A 25990-nucleotide genomic window follows, 5' to 3' on the forward strand; every position below is an offset into this window, starting at 1 on the left:
GGATGTGGTGGAACGGGAGATTCTCATCATGGATGTGCATTCTGTGATGTTATCATGTCCGTATGAAGCAAAATCTCTGAGGAATGTTTCCAACACCTTGTTGAATCTATCACACCCAGAAGTTAGGCATTCAAATGCTCATTTTTTTAAAAGTACTACATAAAAAAAAATCCCAAAATCATTGTCTTAGCTCACACAATTAATACACAACCCACTTTTCCAGTTAACACACTTTATTTAGACCAAATAATGTTAAATCTGATTCAGACTCTTGACTACAAAAATACTATTTCAACCTGTTTCTGACATTGTGATGACTTTTCCACAGCTTTACACTTATTGTATTGAGCTGATGATGCAAAGCGGGGGGTTAATGAAACAGAAGGCCGCTTTCAATAAGATGACGTCCAAGCTAATAAGCAGGGATGAAGGTTCTTAAGAGGTTTGGTTTATGTAATTTTCCACATGCTTCTCTCCACTACAGTCATTAATCACACTTTGCTAGGAAACAGCAAAACACACATACTTAAAAATGACATTCAGATGCTGCTCATAAATGTTCTGAGTTAAGTGAAAATCTGGATCTTAATAAAAGCAGAGAATGATTTATGGTTTGGCCTCAGTGTGGATGTTTATATCAGAAATATCATATTTTTTATTTTTTTATTTTCATGTTCAGAATCTTCTGAAGTATTTACAGGATATTACTAAACATCATGACAACAATTCAATCACACAAAAGTGTCAAAGGGGTGCAATAATTATTTTTCTGTTTACATCTTGAGGTTTTGAGTGTTTGAGTTAATGAAAAAAAGAGAGTAACCATGAGTAGAACAACTCCATCAACTCTCGTGTTCCTTACATCCTCATGCAGAAGGTCAACCTGATTATGTACACAAGTGGTGGCTCTCGTATGTTACACGATCAAACTTTTTACAGTCTAGTTTTTCTTGTCTTTTTCCTGTTTGTTTTTACATGGCCTGCCGTATTTTTTCCAGGCTCTTCTCAATGTTGTCGATCACCTCGACTGCAGCCTGCGGGATCCTGGTTCCTGGACCAAAGATGGCGCACACACCGCTCTGATACAAGAACTCATAGTCCTGCACAAACACAGAGGAGGAACACAGGGATTACTTCAAGTATCCTCAAAAGAAAATGGATCAGTGTTTTGGAGACATACAGGATAAAGATGGCGGGGAAATTCTAAAGTTTTCATTTTCTCACTATTATGGGTCTTTGTCCGCATGACAGCAGGGTAAAAAGTTACCAGCGGTCATGCTGGAAAGCTACGCAGAGTCACCCAGAGCTGTAAGGGTAATTCATTTCTATCCCCATCAACTGTGAACTGAGTCAAAGTACTTAGTTTCACACCAGTTTTCTACTGAAACACTAGACTGGCGTCATGACACATGGCATATTCACTGAAAGAAAACACTCCACAGGATTAGTTAAACTACAACCAGTAAGAACACAGTAAACTGGGCTGTCAGAGGTTACCTGTGGTGGGATGACACCTCCGCAGATAACCAGGATATCTGGCCTATTAAGCTTCCGTAGTTCCTTGATGAGCTCTGGGACCAGGGTTTTGTGTCCTGCAGCAAGTGTGCTGACCCCTACGCAGTGAACATCTGCGTCTACTGCTTGCTGGGCTACTTCGACGGGAGTCTGTCGGACCAAAAACGCAAAATGTTAAGAGGGGAAAAAAAGCATACAAGTCAAACTAAAAAATAAATATAGAAAAATATCAACTGTAAATATGTCAAAAGCAACAGCATAAACATCGAACTGCATATATAAGCTGGCATAAAGGACATGCTATAAAGCAAAGCACAGTTCTCAAGCAGCTGTGCTATGACCACAGCACATGCTATTTTATTTTATGTTTCATTCTTTTTTTCCCTACTGCCAGAGGATGTGCTTAACACCAGGCCATTTGATCAGTGGCTGAGCGCTTATGCCAACAAAGTGGAGATGCAGGGCTTCATCTCTTCTACGTGCACCTTGGAATATATGTGTTATGCAAACAGAGCAAATCATCAGTCAGATTGCATTAAACTGGAATTTATTATCTTCAAAAATCATTATTATTGGTTGGTTTGTATAACTAAATAAATAAAACGACTTACACACTGTTTTTGCAGAACATTTAAATTAATCACAAAAAGTAATCTAGTCTACCTGAATGGATTCAATGGGAACCTACGTATATATTTATTTATTTATTTGTTTGTTTGTCTGGCTTAACAACCGGGTAGTGTTTTTTTTTCTTTTTCTTTTCCTTAACTGAGAACAGTTTACGAATCCCGAATATTTTTAGTGATCATTATTTTTAAATATTAAAAAAAGGAATATCAAAAATGTTATCAGAGAATAAAATGATAAAGGCTTTTATCTGAATGAGCATGGCCTACTTTTTTTCCACTATGAACAAGCATCAATCAAAATGCTGTTATTCAACTGCTCTATGGGCTAATCTTACCTGAACTACCTCCCTATGCTCCTTAAAGCCCCGACCCAACGACAATGTCGCTTAGCAGTCGGTTGTTTACCTGTTTGGACTCTTAAATACAAAGACCTACAAAAAGTAGAAGCAGCACTTATCGATAGAATGTTATTTTAAAATTTTTAAGCATATTAGGTTTATACACCAAAAGGCTGCATCTACTTATGTCTCATGTTAAACAAAAACCAAAGAATTTCTAACCTCTACTCAAAAAGTTTTTTTTTCATTTTATGTAGTTGTTTTCTTTTTCTTATTCAACCTTGTGTAAAGCATCTTGTCTTGGACTGCTCTTCTTTATATAATTTCAATTATTCAGCCAGATCTGTAAATCATATGAAGTTTATAGGGAGGAATTTGGCTTGAGAGGAAGGATTTGGGGCATTTTCACCGCATATGAAACCTGCTTCTTGTGGATTATGTTAAAATTGGCTTCTTTGTAGACACTAAGACCCTTTTTTCACAAGTACTGGCCCTGGAAATCTGGAGGGACAGCAAATGGCTGCAAAAATTGCTCTTGTGAAGTTCATACAGCAAGCTTTAGAGTGTAGAATGACACTGTGTAAACACGGCAGGTAATCCTTTTATGGCATGTTGATAACAGATAGTCTTTGCTGCTGTTCAGTGTGTTGTTTTCCACTGGCTTAACAATGTTAAATATACTACATGTCCACAAAAGCACTTTCCATTGCTGACGGGTAAAATGAAACACTATTATCACCAGACTTGTTCACCAAACATGATGCTGATATTCTCTGATGATTATATGTGACAACAGGTTGAGAAAGTCACCTGAAACAGCGGCCCAATGTCTACATCAAAGCCCAAGTCGGCAAACCCTGTAGCAATGACTTTGGCGCCTCTGTCATGGCCGTCTTGGCCCATCTTTGCCACCAGTAGTCGGGGATTCCTCCCTTCATGGCTCTTAAAGTTTGCAACTCTATTTTTTGGGGAAGGATATGAAAAGAGGAAACATATGAGACTCAGCTAGTTAAAATATCAGCCTGTAATTTTTTAAATTTTTTTTTTTACTACCTATTGTGAGACAGGGCGATCTCTTCGTGCTCTCCGAACTCGCTGCGGTAAGCACCGCTCACCATCCTGGTGCTGGCCTTGTGTTCACCAAACACCTTCTTCATGGCGTCAGTAATTTCACCAACAGTGCATCTGAACAGAAGAGCAGAGAGAAGCATTACTCATGTGTATGAAATATCACAAGCTCAGCCTCTTGGAGGGCATTTAGCTGGAAAAGTCCTTGAAGATTCTTCATCAATCCTGTCTGGAAATCACACATTTCAGGCTCTTGTAGCAGCTGGAGAAACTGTAGCTCTCCAAACATTTTCATTTGACGCTGTGGTGACAATGAACTGTGCTGCTTAGAAAATATTATACTTTGAAGAAAAAAGCTTATGCAACACATATGAGAAACTAAATTTTCAAAGATGGACTTTGTTTGAGGACTTTTGACCTGGCGCGTGCTGCCTCCACAGCCAGGCCCAGAAGGTTGCCCTCCCTGGTTTGGGCACACTCCTCTATGGCTTCCAGGCACTTCTTTGCTGCCTCGGGGTCACGACTCTCCTTCACCTTAAACATAAACAAAACATTAACTTATTATGTTTCTTATTCTTTCAGACTATATATACGGTGTGTTTTTAAGTATTTCAGCCATCTTTACACTGCTTAGAGACCCAAGAGCAAGTACACCAACACCTTCTTTACCTTTAAGATTAGTTTTCAAACTTTTCTTTTTGATTAATTTCATAGATGTGGTTAGCTTGGATGCCATCCCTTTAGTTGAGCTGCTACAGCCCAAGGTTGCAAGGGGACATCCATGATTTACAGAGCACATTTCTACACTCTTTACTCTGTGTGTCTAAATATATAAATCTGTTGCTGTCATTAACTTGTGTTTCTCAGCAGGTATTCCCGGCTTTGTGTTACGGTATTTGTTGACCACCTTTTCTCTCCTCTCCACTCACTCGAGGCAGATGGCTGCCCTGCCTCAGTCTGATTCTGCTGGATTTTACAGTTAAGCAAACAATAAAAACAAGATAAAATCATTTTCTAAAGACACATGAATTTAGCTGGAACAAACTTAGAATCCTCCATCACCATTTTTCGAACCCAAGAAAACCATTTTTTCATACAATTTAAAAGATGGGAGATAAAAGATGTCAGAAATAATTTACCAGATTTCAATTTGATTTCTCTTTTTGCCCAATCAGCAGCCCAGACCTCAGATATTAGGTATAAGATTATAAAAAAAATAAATAAAAAATAAGCAACCAATCCATAAATTGAAGAAGCAGCACAGTAGCTTCCGCTTTACCATCCGTCTTGGTGACAAAAACAAATGTTTATCTCTCAATCATCTTCCAGATTTTACACACATATACATACATCAAACATGGTGCCAACTGGCTAAATTATGTGGCAGTAGCAAATTAAAATGCTTAAAACTTTTAAATCTAATAGGACACACCAGTCCTGAGTGCAGTCAGCTTTACCTGATGCGACATCCCACCGGCGCGCTGGTACACAGATTAAACAGTAAAGCAGCATATACGGCTTCTGACCTGATTTTTAACAGGGTTTCTAAATCCCCTTATATCAAGCATCCAACTCAGCACAGGCTGTTCAGTTCTGGCCATGCAGAGTGCATTTTCTCTCCCTGTTCACAAGCTTTTCTTTAAAATAAACGGCATTCATTGCCCACTGACCTTCTAATGAAGGCAATGAGCCTGAAAGCAAGCTGATAACATTTTCTCCTCAGTCTGCCCACACTATGAATCACCTAACTGCAGTGTCGATTGTTGCATAAATATTTATGAAACTTTACAGAATGAGCTGTTAGCATATATATAATTATTGTGGAAATGTTGGTTTGGGTACTTAATAACCAGAGACACAAACACAAATTAAAAAGTTTCCTGTTTAGATAATGAGTTTTAATAAAGTTAATTTGTTATTTTTTGTGATTTTCATCACTGAAAATTTGTCAGTGTAAAAACTTCATGGTTTGACACCACGCCCCGTAGTTTTAGACTGGACAATGGACAATGAAAAACCTTTTTTATTGGATGGGAGAAGAAAGCAAAGGGACCGGAATGAGGCAGTTGGATGTGCTGGGAGACAGAGAGCTGCTGCATGGGTGGGACCTGATGAGGGTTTGGCCCAGACGGAGGAGAATAATACAACACCTGCTAACAGCTAAGGAACGTGAAATAGCTTGTGCATGTTGCCGACATGTTGACTCTTCTCTCCCCCTAAGACACTACACCACCTGAACTGCACTTTCCTCTCCCTTTACAGCAACACACTTCGGGCATCAGCTGATGGCGAAGTGTACCAGGACCCTGATCCCGTCCCACCAAATGACTAGGATTACCTTTCCTTCTACTAAAAGCATGAGGAGTAACTTAGAATTTTTTTTCTCTCTACAAGCCTGGATGCTGCCCATACACATTCCCTGCCTCCTGTTCTTTTTAGAAAAGGGACATTTTTATTTATTTATTTTTTATTTATTATTTAAGTACTGGCCTTTATTTATTTATTCCTTTAAACATGCTAATAAAATTTTGAACCTTACTCTGTGCTATTTAGATAGATAGCTTTATTAATCCCGTGAGGGGAAACTAAATTGCCAAGGACACTTTACACACAAATAAAAAACAGACAACATAAACACTACATTAATGGACTCTGCTACACACCATTACAACATCTGTGCAACACAAACACAAGCATAAAGACATACAAATACAATAAATGTCAACCATAAATTATTTCATAAAAAGTGTTCATTATAAAAGCACACAGCAGCAGGAACAAAAAACTTTCTTAAGTGTTCAGTTAAGCACCGAGGCATCACCATTCGCCCACTAAAAGAGCTCTTAAGTTCACTAAAAGCGCTGTGGAGAGGATGGTCCTCATCCTTTTGTCCACAATAATGTCCACAGAGTCCAGGCTCAGCCCCACCACTGAGCTGGCCTTTTTAATCAGTTTGTTCATTTGGCTTTTGTCCTCCATAGTGATGTTCCCACGCCAACAAAGTACAGCATAAAACAAGACACTGGCCACGATCCCCTGATAAAAGACAGACAGGAGCCTCCTGCTCACATCAAAAGAATGAAGCTTTATCAGAAAGAACAGTCTGGCCTGGGCCATTTTGAAGACAGCTTCAATATTCCTCCTCCAGTTCAATTTATGGTCCAGATGAACTCCAAGATACTTATAACTTTCAACTATTTCAATAGCCTGGCCTTTGATGACCACTGGAGAGACTGTTCCCCTTTTTATCCTGAAATCAATAATTAACTCCTGTGTTTTGTCTAGATTTAGCTGTAAGAAATTGGCCTCACACCAACCAACAAAAGAGTCAATTTCTTCCCTGTAGACCAAGTTATCATCCTGGGAAATCAGGCCCAACAAGGCAGTATCATCAGAAAATTTCTACATCTGACAGGATGCATGACTGCATCTATAGTCGGCTGTGTACAGAGTGAATAAAAAAAGGAGATAAAACGGTGCCCTGTGGAGCTCCAGTTTTTGTTAAAATCCTTTCAGAACATTTGTCACCCAGTCTTACAAACTGAGGACGGTTTAAAAGATAGTCTAAAACCCAGGCGACAGTCTTATTATGCAAATTAAAATTCAATAACTTATTAGCTAAAATATGTGGTTGTATTGTATTAAAAGCACTAGAAAAATCAAAAAACATGATTCGAATAGAGCTACCAGTTTTCTCAAGGTGCTGATAAACAGTGTAAAGCATGTACAGTAGAGCATCATCCACACTCACGCCTTCCTGCATGCAAACTGTAATGGATCTTGAAAAGGTGCTACCTGTCCTCTCAGGTGGCCAAGAACAACCCTCTCAAAGCACTATTTTATTTAACACTGAAAAACTCTTGTTAAACTCCAGGTTTTTCAAATTAAACGTCCTTTGTTCATTTCTATATGAACGAGTAGCTGGTTCGTAACAGCACTGCCATACTGACCTTCTTCAGTTTCTCGATCTGTTTCTGACGTACGATGGTGTTATCTATGGCCAACACATCCACAGTTTCCTCTGTCTCCAAGCGGTACTTGTTCACCCCAACAATGACTTCTGATCCTGAAAATGTGAAGCAGAAGCGGCATTCAGACACGTGAGAAGCCAGGCTGCGTTACGTGGTTGGATCAGTCACTCACCACTAAACACAAAGAAAACAGGAGACGTGGCAAGGAACAAAAACACTTTCATTGTGAGCTTCTGCATTTGTGTTGGGTAACCTAAGCAACCCACTGCTTTAGTTTTCTAATGAACATTTCAGAAAACATGTGTAAGAAGCTTGTGAGACACTAATTGTTTGCAGAGGTGCTGAAATAGTAGTAAAAATGTGACTGTAGCTGTTTGAATTTGCTAATTTGCTGCTTATATTTTTACTAGAACATCTAACTCGGACAATCTCAAACAAATCAGAACAGAGCTTTTGCATTTTATGCCTCACACAGTTTATACAGAAGGTAGCTGCTCAGAGTTCTGCAACATTTATGGTTTTGATATTTTATGAAAGGAAGCAGTACCTGCAACACGACTTTGATCTTTGAATGCTTTTTTGCTCCTCAAATCACAGCAGCGTAAGCCTGCCTGACGCAGTCGTTGTGGTATTATTTCCTTTTCAAATGAGAAAAATAGTCTTTTGTGTCTCTTTATTCACTGAAGAAGAGTACAGAGTTACAATCCAACCCTAACATGGGTGACAGGAATTTAAAGCCCTCCAGAAGAGAAAAGTCTGTCAGGAGATTTGTGATGCAGAAATGCAATGAATTTCAATGAGAGATGGTATCAGAGGGATTTTACACAGTATGTAAAGGTTCTGCTCAGTTCGGTAGCAATCACTTGTGTCTTTATGAAGTAGAAGCATGCATATATGCCAGAGGGAAAGACAGAAGCCTCAACATATCTCCTTCATAATAATCATATACGGCTAACCTGACAACAAAAACATAAATAATACACACAATCCCCGTGAACAATTGGCTTTTCAAACCATTTCACCAAGTTTGTAATGTTATTAATGTCTGTATCTTCATTATTGTATTTAGTTGGGGAGTTTTGTTGTTTCTAAAAAGGAACTAAGAAGTTGTTTCATGTAGTATACACACACAAAGGCACTGAAACTAAATACAGGCCAAAAGTAAGTCATTTTAAATTGAAAAATGTAACCTTATTGGCAAGTAATACTTGGATCTGTTACTACTTTTATGTGCATTTATAAGATTTTAAGACTCTTTTACTGTTTTTTAAGACTCTTAATGGTCTTGGTCCTGAATATTTATCCAAACTCCTTTAACATTATGAGCCTGTTTGAACCCTCAAGTTCACAGGATAATAAATTCAATGAGCTAGAACTAAAATCCCTGGGCAGAGAGCTTTCTCTTCCCACGGTCCATGTTTGTGGACCATTATGACACAAAAAAAAGCTCACTCGTTAATTCTAAGGATCAAATTATGAAGACATGAAAAAATTAGATGTGCTGATAATACATTTGTTGCAGTTCATTACTGGTGTCACTGATTTACAACCCAGCTCAAATTAAGAGTTTCCTTTGAAGCTAAATGTAACACAACAATATAATTACTTTATCTATTAAAGCACAACTTCACTTTTTAGCTACTTCTGTCTGAAAGCACCAAGTGCATCCCAGAGGGATTTACAAGGGCAAGCAAATGTTGAGGCACCCGTCCTGCTCACAGTTTCTCAGTGAGTAGAAAATTGGTGGCAGGTAAGTGAGCGCTGGTGGCAGGTAAGTGACGCTAATGCTGTAGGTGACGTAGTTCCGGGGGAGACGGCAGATTCAAACTAGGCGCCCAAACATTTATACTTTCAATCGATTGTATTTTGTGCCAACTTAATCAAAATATTCTTTAAAGTAGGACTATAGTGTCTTTAAAAGGTACACTCTGGAGCACAGCGGGGAGGATTTGGCCAGCCTGACAGATTTTATAGATCGTTGTTACGACAGAATCGTCATGGGGAAACCAAACAACACCTCCACCCCCTCCACCTCATCTAAATCCAAGAGACAGCGAAATGAGGATTCACCTGGAGCTATTTCACCACCGGGGAACGACTCAACAGATGTTCTGATCTCCATAGATAAGAAACTCAGTAGTTTTGATGCGCGTTTGAGTCTGGTAGAAATTCTCCACAAAGAGTTCCAGGCGCTACGTGAATCATTAGAATTCAGCCAGAAGCAGGTGGAAAGTCTGGCTGCAGAAAATGCCGGTCTCAGAGAGACGGTAAAATCCCTCACCGAGGGCTTGACCCGTCTCTCAGATGAAAATAAGAAGATCAAGGAAACGGTGATCGATCTGCAGGCGCGGAGCATGAGAGAGAACCTGGTATTTGCAGGGATTCCAGAGCAGACGGAGGAGGACCCCGAGACCACGGTGAAAAACTTCATCAAAACCCACCTGAAGCTCCCGGAGGAAACGGTGAAAAACATCTCCTTTCACAGAGTCCATCGGCTCGGCGGGAGGAAACCCGGGTCCAGCAGACCAAGACCCATCGTAGCGAAGTTCGTCAGCTTCAAACAGAAGGAGCAGGTGAAGAACCAGGGCCGCGAACTGAAGGGGACCAACTTCGGAGTAAACGACCAATATCCGAGAGAGATTCTGGACCGACGGAGAATCCTGTTTCCCATCAGACGGAAATCTATGGCTAATGGCGCTCGCGCTGTCATCGCGGTGGATAAACTGTTTATTAATGGACAACTGTACCGCGACCCGGACATCACTCCGTGGCTCTTCTGATCCCAGGTGCTGTATGTCAATCTCTCCAAATGATCACTCTTAACTCGCCATTATAGATCACTGACAGTAGAACACACTGCTCGTCTCACCACAGCCTCTACACCTAGATCGATGTATTTTTTTCTGTTTTGTTTTTATATTTCACACAAATACTTCTCTCACTTTTCACTATCTTTCACGCTTTCACTGTTAATTGTAATCCAGCTCGTAATATCAGCAGCGCACGCGGCCGGTCAAAAACCGTCAGGACGCACAGCCGCACCATACATGATAAATATAAACACTCGCGTTTTATGTATGAGAGAACACGCATTAAGGTACATATACGGACATTTAACATACGGACAAACGCGCGCAATCAGGCTGCATGCAAACACGCGCGAACACGCAAGAGGGGCGCACAAAGACACACGCGTCAGTAACACGCATGAAGCATTAAACCGTTCACAATAACCATGTTAAAAATCGTCTGTTGGAATGTACATGGAGCCGGTTCCAGGGAGAAGAGGTTGAAGATCTTTAATAAATTACAGGAGCTGCAGGCTGACATTGTCTTACTACAAGAGACTCATTTAACAAACTCAACCATAGATCTTCTTAAAACAGCTCAGTTTCCTCATGTTTACTCAGCCTGTTATAATTCTAGGCAGAGAGGAGTAGCTACTCTTATTAATAAGAGACTAAATTTTGACATAGATAGCACAGTAGTGGATCCGGAAGGCAGATTTCTGATAACTTTATTATCTATTTGTAATATCAAATTATGTATTACCAATGTATATGGCCCCAATGCAGATGATCCCTCCTTTTTCCACTCCCTGTTTGCTACACTCCAGAATTATTCAGATAACAGAATAGTGCTAGCTGGTGATTTTAATGTAGTCTTGACTGAACAAGATCGCTGCAGCACATCAGCCAGTCATCGAGTCTGGCAGTCGTCAGAAACTATCAAACAGTACATGAAGGATTTTGGTCTTTGCGATGCTTGGCGCTCTCACCATCCTAAACTAAGAGAATACACCTTCTTCTCTTCAGTTCACCACTCCTTCTCTAGAATAGATTATATATTAAATAGTAACTCACTAATGGGCGACATTTCAGAGACTCAGATACATCCAATCAGCATTAGCGATCACGCACCAGTTTCATTCACTCTGAGAAACAAAAATAATAAACCGATTGGTAAAAGCTGGAGATTTAACACCTCTTTATTGAAAGATCCTGAGTTTATTGATTATTTTAAAAAAGAATGGTCAATTTATATAGAAAAAAATGACATGCCTGAAACTTCAGCGTGTCTCCTTTGGGAAGCAGGAAAAGCAGTAATGCGAGGGAAAATAATTTCCTTCTCCTCACATAAGAAGAAGAAGGAAACAGCAAGAGTTTTAGAATTAGAACTCAGGATTAAATCATTGGAGGAGGCTTACCGCATTTCCCCCGAAGAGCACACAATGAATAATATAAGGAAAACTAAATTGCAGCTTAAAGAAATTATAGATAAAAAAACACAGTTTTTAGTGCAAAGACTTCGCTTGGAGAACTTTGAACACAGTAACAAATCTGGAAAGTTTTTAGCAAATCAACTAAAAACAAACAAGGAGAAAACAACAATCTCCTCTGTTAAAGATCAAGACGGAAACATCAGCCATGACTCAGACAAGATAAATGACACGTTTAGAAGCTTCTATAAAACATTATATGAATCACAGATTAATCCAACAGATGAACATATTGAACAATTTTTTAACAACATTAATCTACCAAAACTAAAAAATGAAAATAAAATAAATTTAGATGCACCTATTACTGTAGATGAACTCCACGAAGCTCTCCAACATATGCCCAACAATAAAGCCCCGGGTCCAGATGGTTACTCAGCAGAATTTTACAAGGAATTCTGGACAACGCTAGCTCCTACATTTTATAATATGTTGTTAGAAATACAGGAAAAACAAAAAATACCGCAAAATATGAACTTAGCTAATATAACACTATTGCTAAAACCAGGCAAAGACCCCACACTTCCATGCAGTTACCGTCCCATATCTTTAATAAATGTAGACCTGAAAATAATTAGTAAAGCTCTTGCCAGAAGGATAGAAAAAATAACCCCTCTTATAATACATCCGGACCAGACAGGTTTTATAAAAGGTCGACATTCATCTACTAACACACGTAGACTAATTAACCTCATTGATTACTCTACTTTACATAATCTAGAATCCACAATCATTTCTCTAGATGCAGAAAAAGCCTTCGACAGGGTAAACTGGAAGTTTCTATTTGCAACACTAGACAAATTTGGGTTTGGACCTTCTTTCATAGAGTGGATTAAAATATTATATAATAACCCAAATGCATGTGTGAAAACCAACGATCAAACTTCTCCAAGCTTCCGCTTACAGAGAGGCACCAGACAGGGCTGCCCACTCTCCCCCTCACTTTTTGCCATTTTCATAGAGCCGTTAGCAGCTGCTATTAGACAAAATACAGAAATTAAAGGAATCCAGGGCAAAAATATAGAACATAAAATAAGTCTTTATGCAGATGATGTATTACTCTTCCTTCAGAACTCACAAACATCACTCTCTGAGACAATCACAGTTATTAATAAGTTCTCATCAATATCTGATTATTCTATTAACTGGTCTAAGACTACAGCCATGTCCATCAACTGTGACCTACAAAACATCCCTAATATCAAAATACAGACAGGAAACATTAGATATTTAGGTATAAATATTTCCCCCAGATTATCAGATTTAACAAAATTAAACTATGTTCAGCTACTAAAAACAATAGAAGATGATCTCTTACGGTGGAGGCGCTTACCCATCTCACTAATGGGGAGAGTTGCCATCATTAAGATGATGATTCTACCTAAAGTTAATTATTTATTTTCAATGATACCCACTAAACCCTCCACCAGTTGGTTTAAATCTCTGGACTCTTTCATATCCAAGTTTCTTTGGAAAAACAAGCCGTCACGTATCAGTCTTAAAACCTTACAGCAGACTAAAGATAGAGGAGGACTGGATCCTACCAAACTTTAATCACTACTTTATAGCTAACAGGCTGCAGTACATCTCCAAGTGGCTCAAACCCAGTTATCTGGATGAGCCGTGGCTAGATGTGGAGCAGGCTTTGTGTGAGGACTTAGTCATCTCTGACCTGCCGTTCATCAGCTCAACCATTAAACCATATAAGTGCTTTAAAAGCCTTAACATCCGTTTTTCCTTAATGGCTTGGTGGGAATTCTGTAAGATAACCAGATCTTCCCTCTTTCCATGTAGACTTACACCCATCTGGAACAACCCTGACATCCTGCAGAACAAAAAGATGATAAACTTCACTCAATGGAAGACTAAAGGAATACAACAGTTAGGACAGATAATAGAAAATGGAAACTTTGTATCTTTCAACACAATTGTCTCACAGTATGGAATCAACAGCAATAAATTCTTAGAGTACCACCAACTAAAATCAATTATATGTAAGAAGTATACCCCTGTACAGTTAGACTTGCAGCTTCCTATCAGAATAGCAGAATTCCTGAATCATAATACTCCAAAATTATTATCAAAAATATATAGATTACTTGCAAAGCTAGAAGACAGGATATCTCTCCCAACTTCAAAATGGGAAGATGATTTATCTAATAACTTTGATCAGAAAAGATGGTCACAAATATGTTTAAACACGTTTAAAATGACTCAGAATTCAAATATACAACTAATACAATTCAAAATTCTCCATAGAACTCATTATACAGGACACAGGATGTTCAGGATGGGCCTTTCACCATCAGATATCTGCCCACACTGCTCTGAGAACACCTCTGATAGCTACATCCATGCGCTGTGGTCCTGCACACCTGTCCAAAGGTTCTGGATTAAGGTGTGTGAAGATCTCTCAAAATGGTTTAAAACTAGTTTTCCTACAAACCCCACACTTTGCCTACTGGGCGACCTGGGTGACACTAACATAGGAATACACTCCATAAACTTGGTCCTCGCAGTCTTATGCATCGCAAAGAAAACTATTCTTGTGAACTGGAAAGATAAGAATAATTTGTCTATCCAGCAGTTTAGAAATCTCCTGTTAGATCACATCAGCATTGAGACAATGTCTGTCTCCTCCAGGAACCAGTCAGATGACTTTCATTCCCTCTGGTCCCCTGTGACTGGCTACATCACTTAATGTAGGTGGAGGATTGCGGCTTCGCTGGGATGGGGGCGGATGTGGGTGGGGGGTCCCTGGTGGCTTCAGGTCTCCGGTTGTCTCCTGGGTGGGGATCTAGGCTGCTCCGCTGCTGGGTCGGCTGGGGGTTCCGGTCTGGGCGGGCGGCATTGGGTGGGCCCCGGGGTGGGGCTGCCTCGTGGCGGTGGGGGGTGGCTGCCGGGGTGCCTGGGTCGGTGTCCGTCGGCCCCTGGCCGGGTGGCCGGTCGGGCCCGGGGTGGGCCGGGTGGGGGCCCCGGGCTCTGGGGCGTCGGGTCTCCCCCCGCTCCTGGGGGTGGGGGGTCTGCCGCTGCTGGGGGGAGCTGGGCCCGTCCTGATGTGCCATGCCGGGGGTTGGTCCGTGCCCTGGTGCTTGGTCGCAGCCCCGGAACCTGGGTGGGGGTGTGTTTGTGTGTGGGTGTGTGTGTGTGTGTGTCTGTGGGTATGCTGGTGTGTGGGTGGGTGTAGAGGGACGTGTGTGCTGTATGTGTGTGTGGGTGTGTATGAAGGTCTGGGTGTGTGCGTGTATGTGTGTGTGTGAGTAGTGTGCGGGTGTGTGTGTGGAGGTCTATGTGGGATGTGGGTGTGTGTGAAGGTATGTATATATGAGTGTGTGCACGTGGAGGTCGAGGTGTGTGTGGAGGAGTGAAGGAGTGGGTGGAGGCGTGAGTATGTATGGAGGTGCTTGTGTGTATATGCAGGTATGTATGTGAGTGTGTGTGTAGTGGTGTATGTGTATGGAGGGGTATGAGAGTGTGTGTGTATGTGGGCACCGGTGTGTGTGTTTATAGGTATGTGCGTGACGTGTGTGTGTGGAGGTATGTGCACGTATTGAGGTGTTGGTGTATAGAGGTGTGTGAGAGTGTGTGTGCGTTTGCAGGGGGTTAGGACATGTCCTCTGGGGGGCGCCCTGGCTGGGTGTTGGGGGCGGGGGCCTGGGGTTCCCTTCCTTCGCCTCGCCCCCCTCCCACTCAGAAAGAGGAAAGTGGCCCCTTGGGCTGGGGGCTGGCCCCTGGGGGGGTTCGTGGCGTGCCTGGGTTGGGGTGCCTGCTCTGGGCCTGTGACGCCCTTCGGGGCCGGCGGGGGACGGGGGCGCCCTAAGCCACTGGCGGGTCGTCTTCCAGGGGGGAGGCTTACCCCCCTCTGGACCTACATCTCCTGACCCCTCCCCTCCCCACTCTTCACTACATACACAGGTAGGGCCGTGGGGGGTGTGCTTGTTGCGCTGGGCGGGGCAGGGGGGTCATCATAGTGGCCCCGTTGCTTCGCCGAGCGGCAGCATGCCTCCCAGCTTTTAATTCCACTTAGTCACTGAGCACAAATAACATTTGCAACATACAAACACGTTTTGGGGGGTGGAACATGCAAGGTCAGGTGGGTGGGACTGCTCAGGTGGCCCCACCCCCTCCTCAATGCAGTTACTGCCCCCCAATTTTAACCCTCTTTTTTTTAATTGCAAACAGCACATAATATATTCCCTCACTAGTGGGGGAGGGAGGGGGGATGGGATCTTCAAGCGCCCCTGTCTCCATGGATGGCCCGGGGGCGGGGCGGGCCGGGTGGCCTGTCGCGTTGGCCCGGGGCGTGGGCGGGCTGCCCCGGGGGGTTTGGCTGCTGGCCCTGGGGGGAAGGTGCTGTTTTGGGGGTGGGGAGTGGGGGACTGGGGCGGGGTGGGGGGGGTGGGGGCCTGGTTCGTGTCTCCTCGCCTCCTGGCTGGGGCTGTCCCCCCGCGGCGTGGGGTGGCGGGAGGATGGTGGTGGGGGGATGGTGTTTGTGTGTGTGTGTGTGTGTGGGGGGGGAGAGTGGTGTGTGTGTGGGGGGATGGGTGGGGGAGGGATGGTGTGTGTGTGTGGGAGGGTGGGGTGTGTGGCGGTGGATGTGTGGTGTGTGGGAGGGGGGGTGGTGTGGGTGTGGGAGGATGAATGGTGGAGGGATGATGTATGTGGGGGAGGATGGGGTATGTGTGGGAGAATGTATGGTGCAGGGATGGGGAGTGTGTGGGAGGATGGATGGTGGAAGAATGGTGTGTGTGCAGGAGGATGGATGGTGTATGGGAGGGAGGATGGTGTGTGTTTGGGGGAGTGGTGTATGTTTGGGAGAGTGGGTGATGGAGGGGTGGTGTGTGTGTGTGTGGGAGGATGGGGTACGTGAAGGTGGATGTTTGGTGTAGGAGAGGGAGGACGGTGTATGTGTAGGAGAATGATGTATGTGTGGGAGGATGGGTAGTGGAAGGATGGTGTGTGTGTGTGTGTGTGGGAGGTGTGAAGGTGGAGGATGGTGTATGTGTGGGAGGATGAGTGGTGGAGGGATGATGTGTGTGTGGGAGGATGGGGTAGGTGTGGGAGAGTGTATGGTGGAAGGATGGTGAGTGTGTGGGAGGATGGATGGTGGAAGGATGGTGTGTGTGTGGAAGGATGGATGGTGGAAGGATGGTGTGTGTGTGTGGGAGGACAGAGTATGTGAGGGTTGGATGGTGTATGTGTGGGAGGATGAATGGAGGAGTGGAAGGAGAGTGTGTGTGTTTGTGTGTGTTGGTCTGGGGGGGGGGGGACAGGACTGGTTCTCGTGGGTGTGCGGCTGGGCGCTGGGGTGTGGGGCTGGCCTCTGGCGGTGGCCGTCTGGGCGGGCCGGGTCCCCCCGGGTGGCGTGCTGGCCCTTGGCCTGTGGGGGTGGGGGGTGTCCCTGCGCTCCTGGGCCCGGGCCCTCTGCCCCGTCTGTCCCGGGCGGCCGGTGCCCGGGGGGGTCGGGGACTGCTGGCCTCGGCCTGCCGGGGCCGGTGCCCTGTGTCCGCGGGGCGGCTCCTGCTGGGGTCTCCTGCTGCTGCCTTCCTGGGCGGGCGAGTGGTCGTCTCTGTGGACCGGTCGGGATCTGTAGCCTACGGGGGGGCTGGTGGCCTGGGTCTCTGGACCGCTGGCCTCACTCTGGCCTCTGTTCAAGTGAGGTGGCATCTGCATGATCACTCTGCATGGTCACTCCTTCCTGAACGTCTCCACACAGTCTTTGCGTCGCCGTGTGGCCGAGTTCTCCAGCATATCCACACAGGTTTCTCTGCGCGTGTTCTTGAATACAGCAGTTTCACTTATATCTATTATCATATTTTTTTTTCTTTTTTTTTATTATTATTATTATTACTCCTACTCTTATTATTATTACTACTACTATTATTATTATTACTATTATTGTGATTATTATTATTGTTACTATTATCAACTAGTTGTGTAATGACCTACTGGCCAGGATGATCTTAGCTATATATGTTGCAAGTAGTATGGATTACATGGTTTTCTGTATAATGTTTTAAGTCCCCACCCGCACTCCCCACACCCTTTCTGTCCCTCTCTCTCCCCTCCCTCTTCTCTCTACTTTCTTTTCTATCTCTCTCTCTCTCTGTCCCCTCCGGTCGAGTCCAGCATTAAGAGTCTGATTTAATAAAGTTTTTCATGTCATCAAGAGGGACTTTATACATGTAGTATAAATCCCTGCTTGATAGAGTAAAATTGCCCAGCACCAGACAGCAGCCAGACAATCATTCTGTTTGCAACGATGCTGGACAAGACAGGTTAAAAAAAAAAAAAAAAAAAAAAAAGAAAATTGATCAAGAGTTTCCTTTTGTGTGGAAACAAAAATAAAAGCAGCACCACATGTTCCTCTAAGCTAAGTTAAAAAGTTAATAGTAGCTATCAGGAACATTGGTTTGGAAGACAAATGTTAGCTCCTGAGAAAAAATGCTCATCAAAACATCTATTGGACTCCAAAATACCTGAAAAACAGGAGCAGTGTTGCTTTGTTCTACTATACAAACATGAACCTGATGGAAGAGTCATGTAAAGAAAATCTTTAACGGATGCTCACCACAAAATTAAGTGTCAGAAGTTTTCAAATGAACATCTAAATAAGCCTTACATACATACCTCTGTCATGTGAACTGAATACATGGATGAACTGAACTTGCTTTGAGCTTCCAAAAGGGAGATATTACTTAATGACACGACTGCAGGCTGACTGCATATCTGCTGCCTGTCTTGCTTCCATTTGATATTATTCTGAAGCCATTAAAAAAAAAGGACATAAAAAAGTAATCTTTTTTTAAAATATGAAAGAAGTGGGGGCGTTGTTAACTTCATGCCTTTTACAAATCATCTCTAAGTTAACTATTCACAGCTAGAAAATCTTTTAACCGAACCTTTGCATGATGCAGTTTTCATGCTGTCTCTCATGCTGCAGTGCAACCAAAACTCAGATGTCTGCCAGCTGAAAAACAGCAGCATCCTAACCTTATAGTGGGGTACGAGGATAAAGAATTAAAAAGGTATGTCTCTGCAGCACCTGAGTCGATGCGAGCCTGTCTCCGTGCAGCACATTCCTCAATACGAAGCTTGGGAATGCCTTCTGCCACAGCTTTGGCCATGCCTCCCATCTCCTCAATGTCTTTAATGAACTGTGAAGAGAAGAACACTGGCTATGATCATAGGTTACTGTGGTGAACTTATAGTCAAGGTGTTTCCAATACAACTGTATTTAACCATAATAAAAATAACAATATTAATAAATAAATAGATAAATATAAAAATAAATATTATATGTAATCTGATTTGTTACTACTTCCCATTTGCCCCATGGACGAACCTTCAGAGCAGTATTGTAGACATCATCAGTAAGAGCCTCCATCATGTGGGAGCCCCCCCAGGGATCCGCTACTTTGGGGATGCCCGACTCCTCCTGGATGATGATCTGGGTGTTCCTGGCAATGCGAGCGCTCTTCACAGTAGGCAAACCGAGAGCTTCATCGAAAGAGTTGGTGTGGAGAGACTGGGTGCCCCCGAACACAGCAGCCATGGCTTCGATCACGGTGCGGATCACGTTGTTGTATGGATCCTAAAAACAATCCTAGCAGGTCATTTCTTAATGCCAGACGGTTTAGGAACACTACAAGAACTCAGTTTAATATAATGATCCATATTTACTTGTTCAGTGAGAGACCAGCCTGAGGTCTGGCAGTGTGTGCGCAGAAGGAGAGACTTTGCATTCTTGGGCTGGAAGTTTTCTCTAAGGAGAGTGGCCCATAACCTCCTGGCTGCCCTCAGTTTGGCTATTTCCATGTAGAAATTCATCCCTATACCCCAGAAGAATGACAACCTGACAGGACACAAATAGAAAAACAATTTAAAATGATAAAATGTTAAATAAAAAATATAAAACAGAGATAAAGGCAACTGTTTGGCCTTCAGCAACCTGTTGTACAAGGCACTAATTAAGCTCTATTTCTTATTATGAACTGAATAAGTGACCTTACAGCTACATGACACTAACAAATACCTGACAGCAAATTCTATCATCTAAAGTCCTGACTTGCTTCCCCGCCTTTTTCTGGAATTAATGCAAATTATACCTTTTTTTCAGGTTATATTAAATAGATAAATTCAACTATGTTGTCATCAGTACACATATAACAAGTCCCAAACCTGCCATATCAGCTCAGTTGTAAAAGAAATATGTGTCAAGCAGCTGCACTTATACATAACAAATGCTGCGATTATGCTGCAGCTTTCCAGCCAAAATAAATTAATTATTTCTATGCTCTCTCTATTTCAACATGGAAAGGCTTTTAATCATACTACAAATCAAACAAATAATGCAAAAGCTAAGAAGAACTGATGCTGCTATTGCAAAGACAGGACACTATCTTCTAATGTTATTACAACACTGAACAGCCACTGTGTCAAAGAGTGAAAGTGGAAAAAGAAAGTCGACATTAAGGGCACAAAGACAAAAATGTGAGTAAAGCAAAATTATCAGAGCAATCATTTGTGAATAAAGATAACATACATGGATAGATATTTTTATAGATGATTAAAGATTGAATGGAGACATTTATACAAATTGTCTCTGAAGTCATAAAAAGAGAGCAAACAGATTGGTTTTACACACACCTTTGAATAGTGCAGAAAAAACTGAATATCTCCTCTTAGATCAGCTCGTTTGACACAAATGTGTGTGTACACCAAAATGGCAAACATATGATCCTCTGTGGATCAGTGCCTAATATCTAACAGATAAATGTACTTCTAAACCCGCACTTCCAAAAGTTACTTTTAGATTTTATGATGAATATCTGAGAATCTGTTGTTCCATCCTCAGATTAAATTTGCTGAAGCGACAAGTCCTGGACAATTTGGCAGTCATTTGAAACCACCAAGAAACTGGAATGATTTATCCCAAATCACATTTAAAAGCCTTACCAGACTCAGAAGCAGTAGTGTGATGACACTACACTACAATCTTAAAGAAAACACCAGGTTTAAGGGAGATATAAAGCACACCACTCCCCAAGGAGGCCCCTTTCATGTGTGCTAAACTCAAATCAATTCAGCTTTATTTGTATAGTGCCACTTCACAGTAAAGTCATTTCAAGGCATTTTTACTGACACAGTCCAATTAAATCCAATTCACTGTAATCAAACTATAATCCAGTTAAAACAAATCCATTATAATAATATATACATTAATATTCACAAATCACTGAGTTAATATAAGCCTATTCATATAAACTGAACAGCTAAGGAAGCCAAAGGATTGCATGAAAGCTTCTCTTTGATTCAATCCCAACACCTGAGCAAGTGTGGATGGCTGCAGATTACAAAGAGGACCAGTTTGCCATTTCAAAAAGTCCATAATTTTCTTTACATTAGTACTTTGCATTTTCAATTGCAACTACCATTTAGTTCAAATGACATGTAACAGGTTTAGTTTAATGTTAATATTCATATAAATAAATATAGGAACTGTTTTATTTGTGTAGAAGCGTTATGATCTCAACCTGCCGCAGTCTTGGACAGCTGCAGGAGCCATTAACATGTACATCACATCTAGTATCTTTGGTACTTGGATGTTTTGTACCTTGGAGCAAATTCATCGATGGTTAAACCTGCTTTCAGACCAGTGCGGCAGTACTCCAGGCCGTTAGCGATAGTGTAGGCTACCTCCAAGATGGCATCAGCGCCAGCTTCCTGAAGATGGTAACCACTGATGGATATGGAGTTGAACTTAGGCATGTGCTGTGAACATGGTCATGGAAGTACATCAGTTAAGTTCCATCAGTTATAATATTGTATGACACTGAGTATGTTACATGGTTTCCATTGCAGATTTCTTCCCCCTTGAGGTACATACCTTGGATGTATATGCAAAGATGTCTGCAATGGCGTGCATGGAAGGCTCTGGGGGGAAAATATAAGTGTTGCGTACCATAAACTCCTTTAAAATATCATTCTGAATAGTCCCGGTTAGTTTCTCTTTGGGCACACCCTGCTCCTCTCCAGTCACAATAAACATCGCCAGCACAGGAATAACTGCTCCATTCATGGTCATTGACACCGACATCTTCTCCAAAGGGATCCCGTCAAAGAGCATCTTCATGTCCTCCACTGTGTCTATGGCCACTCCAGCCATTCCAACATCCCCGTGGACTCTAATATTGTCCGAGTCGTAGCCGCGGTGCGTCGGGAGGTCAAAGGCCACAGAAAGACCCTGCTGACCGGCTGAAATAAGAAAACCAAACAGGTAACGGGTAAAGAAACAGGAAAAGGAGATTAATGTGGTGAAGGACAGCCATGCATGGGAGCTCATGGAGAGCAATGAAAACCTCAGTACAGTAGTAGTAGTACAGTCTCAATGTAGGAAGCCTCAGTAAGGCAACCACGAGTGTGGTGTAACAGTGCTGATGAGGACTACTGAACAAAGAACACAGCTCTGTTCCATACAGTGGATATAAAAGGTTTAAACACACCTGTTATAAAACAGGTTTGTCATGTTAAAATAATAAAACCACAAAAAAACATTTCAAAAGTTTTCCTAACTTTAAAGTGACCTATAACCTGCACAATTAAAAAACAAACCTGCTTAGGGGGGAGAAAGATAAAAAATAAAATAAGCTGGTTGCATTTTTGTTTGTTTAAGCATCTTTTGAGTTAATCACAGCATTCAGTCTGCTTTGGTGGGAGTCTCTCAGCACAGAGCATCTTGACTCTTTATTACAAACTGCCAGAATGCGAGGGCATCTCTTAAGCACAGCACCCAACAGATTTCCGTTGAGGTTTCAAGTCGGGGCTCTGACTTGAGTCATTCTATAACTTTAGATTTCTTATGGAAAAGCCACTCTTTTGTTGATTTGAAAGCATGCTTGCAATCATCGTCATATAAAAAGGTGAAAATCTTCGGCTTCAGCTCTCTGACAGATGTCTAAAGGTTTAGGACAAAGGGTGACAGCTATTTGGAACTGTTCATAATTTCCTCCACTTTGACTAAAACCCAACTTCAAGCCAGTCTCATCGACACCACCTTTCTCTACATGTACTTAAGAAATTTAACTTTTTTTTCTTCTTCAAATTGTAACATAGTTTGGATTATTTCATTGTCAGAAAAGGTTTCTGTCTTCCAACCCAACCCCATATGGAGAATACTGCTGTCACATTTAGCAACAACCAGAAATTCCTGCAGCTCCTTCAGTATTGCTGCAAGTCTCTTGGCAGCCTGCCTGACCAATTCTTGTCTCATCTTTCTTCAATTTATAGGGGGTACATCCAACTCTTTGCAATGTCACTGTTGTCCCATATTTTCTCCACTTTTTGATGATTTTTTTTCCACAATGTGCCTTTCTCCTGACTGAAACATTTCAACACTAAGATCCCTTTGATGCTTTTGCTCATAAAGGCAAATGAATAAAAGCAAAAAAAAATCCTATTTGAAAGTCTAACTTTAGCCAGGGTTAATAAGAATGACTTCAAGTGAAGGCATGTGCATTCTCAAGAAGACTGTATTTTAAAAAGTAATTTAGGGGTGAACACACTTATGCAACCATCTCATTGGACTTTTTTCCCTATAACAGATTTATTTTTCAATTGAACTAAACAGGTAATGGGTCATATTAAAAGTTATTATTATATATTAAAAGAAAGGTTTTTAAACTATTTATTGCAGTCACAAATTGTAATCATCACAAAAACCTGGTATTTTAACACTGTTAACACTTATGCGGACTGTAAGACTGAACTGAAGCAGATGACATTTCCTACCCCAAGGGAAGGCAACTCCAGGACTTGAGAGCCACAGATCTGCAAGTTTCCATGTTTCAACACACGTGATTAAATTTAATGAGTTATTTAGCAGAACTTGATAAGCTGTTGAATCCATTTAATTTGAATCAGGTGTGATGGAGCAGGTAAACATCTAAAACCTGCAGGACCGTGGCTCTTGCCTTTCCCTACAATTCAATTTAGTGAGATGCTGCCCTCTTCTGTCACATCATCAATTGACACTACTAATGCAAAGCCATGACAAACCATACACACAACCATCAATCAACCCTTACAATCTGAGCATCTAAAAGAGAAGTTTGTAATTATCAAATTCCAAAAGACTTCCTAAATTTTTATGTGAATACTTTCTAATTAAATTGTGTTGGAGCCTGCATTTAAAGCCCATAATCAGTTAAGAACTAGTATATGTTTTAGTAAAACCCTAAGATGTTAAAAATATCAGTGTCCATATATTTCCAAACCAAACGTTAATAAGAGGGATGATTTCTTACGGGTGAACAATGAATGAAAAATGTTAGGGGAAAAAAAAACTACCTTTAATGTTATCTTTATAGAACTTGTTGCTCTCTTCCACAGTGCTAAAGCCAGCATACTGCCTGATTGTCCAAGGTCTGTAAGTGTACATGGTGGGATAGGGCCCTCTAGTGTAGGGAAACACTCCTGGCAGTTCATCAGCACGTCCCTCTGAGTCCGCCTTTGTGTACACTGGCTTGATTTTGATTCCCTCAGGTGTGCGCCAGATAAGATCTTCTGGGTTTTTCCCTTTCAGTTGTTTCTTGGCCAGGCTGGCCCACTCGGGATGCAGCTCAGTCTGGTCCTGAAATGACGCTGAGGTGTGGATCAAAGAGCGGAGTGTGTGAGATGAGGAGACAGAAGCTCTTGCTAGGCGGCGGGCAGCCATCACTGCACATGCCTTCTGCGCAGTCAGCATGCTTGCTGTTGGCTCAGTCAGACACACATGAACAACCTGGGGGTACAGATATGAAACAGTTAAATAAGATGGATTGTGTACACATGTTATAGGATATGAGTTTGTGAATCTCGAAAAGGCATGAATTGAGTAATGTCAAATGAGATGAGGGGCTATGTCACTCGTTGTGTAAACCATTATAATGTAATCTAATCAGGGACATTGTTATGTATAAATATCGTGGCCTTTTTTAATTCAGCAGACCTCTTCCTGAACCACTGCTTGAAGACATCCTGTTTTTGACCTTTCAGTGTCTCAGACTTCACTCATTTGAACAGCTTAGCTACAGATTCAGTGTAGTTTAGCTTTTAAAATGGTAAACTGTTAAAGGAAATAACAATGTTACCATAGTACTGTCAAATATTTGCGTACACAGTGTAAAGTGGCCCAAAGATCGCGGGCAAACGTCAAACATTCAAGGAAGGTCACAAGGAAAACACGCCGCAGTTAAACAAAACAAAACTTCAACTTAACAATATTTTGGGTATAATTTACACGAGGATTAGACACGTTCAATCAAAAGTGAAACGCCAGCTACTATTTCGCACTGTGGTGACTCGACTAGCAAAATAAGCTATAGCTACATGAAACAAACAACTAAAATAAGAATTAAAAATGCATAACACCGTTCATTTAATAAAACTATTATAGAGTGAATAAATCTCTTCCTGGTCTAGTGACTGTATTTCCTAATAAAAAGAAGGAAAAGATAAACGTCACGCATGATGCTGAACTGAAAAATTGCTAGCTTACATGTCAAACGGCTGGAAATGTCTTTATTTACTGTAGAAACTAAAACCGAATTCACTACAGGAAACCTTTTGCAGTCGTGTATGTGACACGGCACAAATTATCATGTATATTATGACAAATTTCTGACCTTGTAGTTTGTTGTGCTTTCTCAGGTTGGTGGCAGGCGTGTGTTTTCCTACCCAATGAAGTTTCATAACGCTCACAACCAGCCAATCACTGGCAAGTGCTGTCAACTTTGACCTGAGACACCGGAAGTGAAAATTACAGTCCTGTGTGGGTCTGCTCCTTTTCTGTCACCTGGGTGATGAGCTGAGGAGAAGAGATAACAAGCGGGAGCGGAGAAATGAAGGAAAAATGATTTACCTAAACAAAGGAGGCATGGCTCTTGTTGATAATAAAAATATTTTTTAATAAAGTTAAAAAATAAAGTGATACATTTCCATGCATTTGTTTCAGGCTGTAGTCTGCAACATTGTCCATTGGAGGTCTCAACATTTAAGGATAGTGCAGTATAAAGGAGTTGGATTGGGACATAACCTTAGCTACTGCTTAGAGCAGCTGAACCGAATAATATATTATTTTAATGGTGGGTAACTACTTAAATAAAGGACACATCAACACTGTTTTTAAGTTGGATAATTTTCTAGGGTTTT

At 41.8% G+C, this 25990-nt stretch overlaps 1 protein-coding gene across 2 annotated transcripts; it reads right to left on the reverse strand.

Moving 5' to 3' along the window:
• Window positions 1-215: 215 nt before the first annotated feature.
• mmut (methylmalonyl CoA mutase) lies at window positions 216-25566 on the reverse strand. 2 transcript variants are annotated; one of them, XM_041975664.1, is made up of 13 exons: window positions 25465-25566; window positions 24149-24581; window positions 21690-22057; window positions 21417-21574; window positions 19484-19655; window positions 19146-19394; window positions 18846-18957; window positions 7501-7616; window positions 3969-4084; window positions 3536-3667; window positions 3293-3440; window positions 1498-1665; window positions 216-1100 (listed from the first exon to the last, which is right to left on the reverse strand). In XM_041975664.1, exons 2-13 carry the CDS (start codon window positions 24543-24545, stop codon window positions 972-974), a joined length of 2265 nt encoding a protein of 754 aa, XP_041831598.1. In that variant the 5' UTR covers window positions 24546-24581; window positions 25465-25566; the 3' UTR covers window positions 216-971. The 2 variants fall into 2 exon arrangements, with proteins under 2 accessions (XP_041831598.1, XP_041831599.1); XM_041975665.1 differs by lacking the exon at window positions 25465-25566 and adding an exon at window positions 25338-25423.
• Between the last annotated feature and the right edge of the window lie 424 nt (window positions 25567-25990).

The sequence above is a fragment of the Melanotaenia boesemani genome, chromosome 22 (genome assembly GCF_017639745.1).
Source record: "Melanotaenia boesemani isolate fMelBoe1 chromosome 22, fMelBoe1.pri, whole genome shotgun sequence".
Lineage (NCBI taxonomy): Eukaryota > Metazoa > Chordata > Actinopteri > Atheriniformes > Melanotaeniidae > Melanotaenia > Melanotaenia boesemani.

Excerpts from the sequence above, each read along its gene's own strand:
- mmut (XM_041975664.1), bottom strand. The coding sequence starts at position 24,545 with ATGCTGACTGCGCAGAAGGCATGTGCAGTGATGGCTGCCCGCCGCCTA. Across the intron at positions 7,617-18,845 it reads ACAGGCTCGCATCGACTCAG|GATCAGAAGTCATTGTTGGG; the intron begins GTGCTGCAGAGA and ends TCACATTTTCAG. Across the intron at positions 1,666-3,292 it reads ACATTGGGCCGCTGTTTCAG|ACTCCCGTCGAAGTAGCCCA; the intron begins GTGACTTTCTCA and ends TTGGTCCGACAG.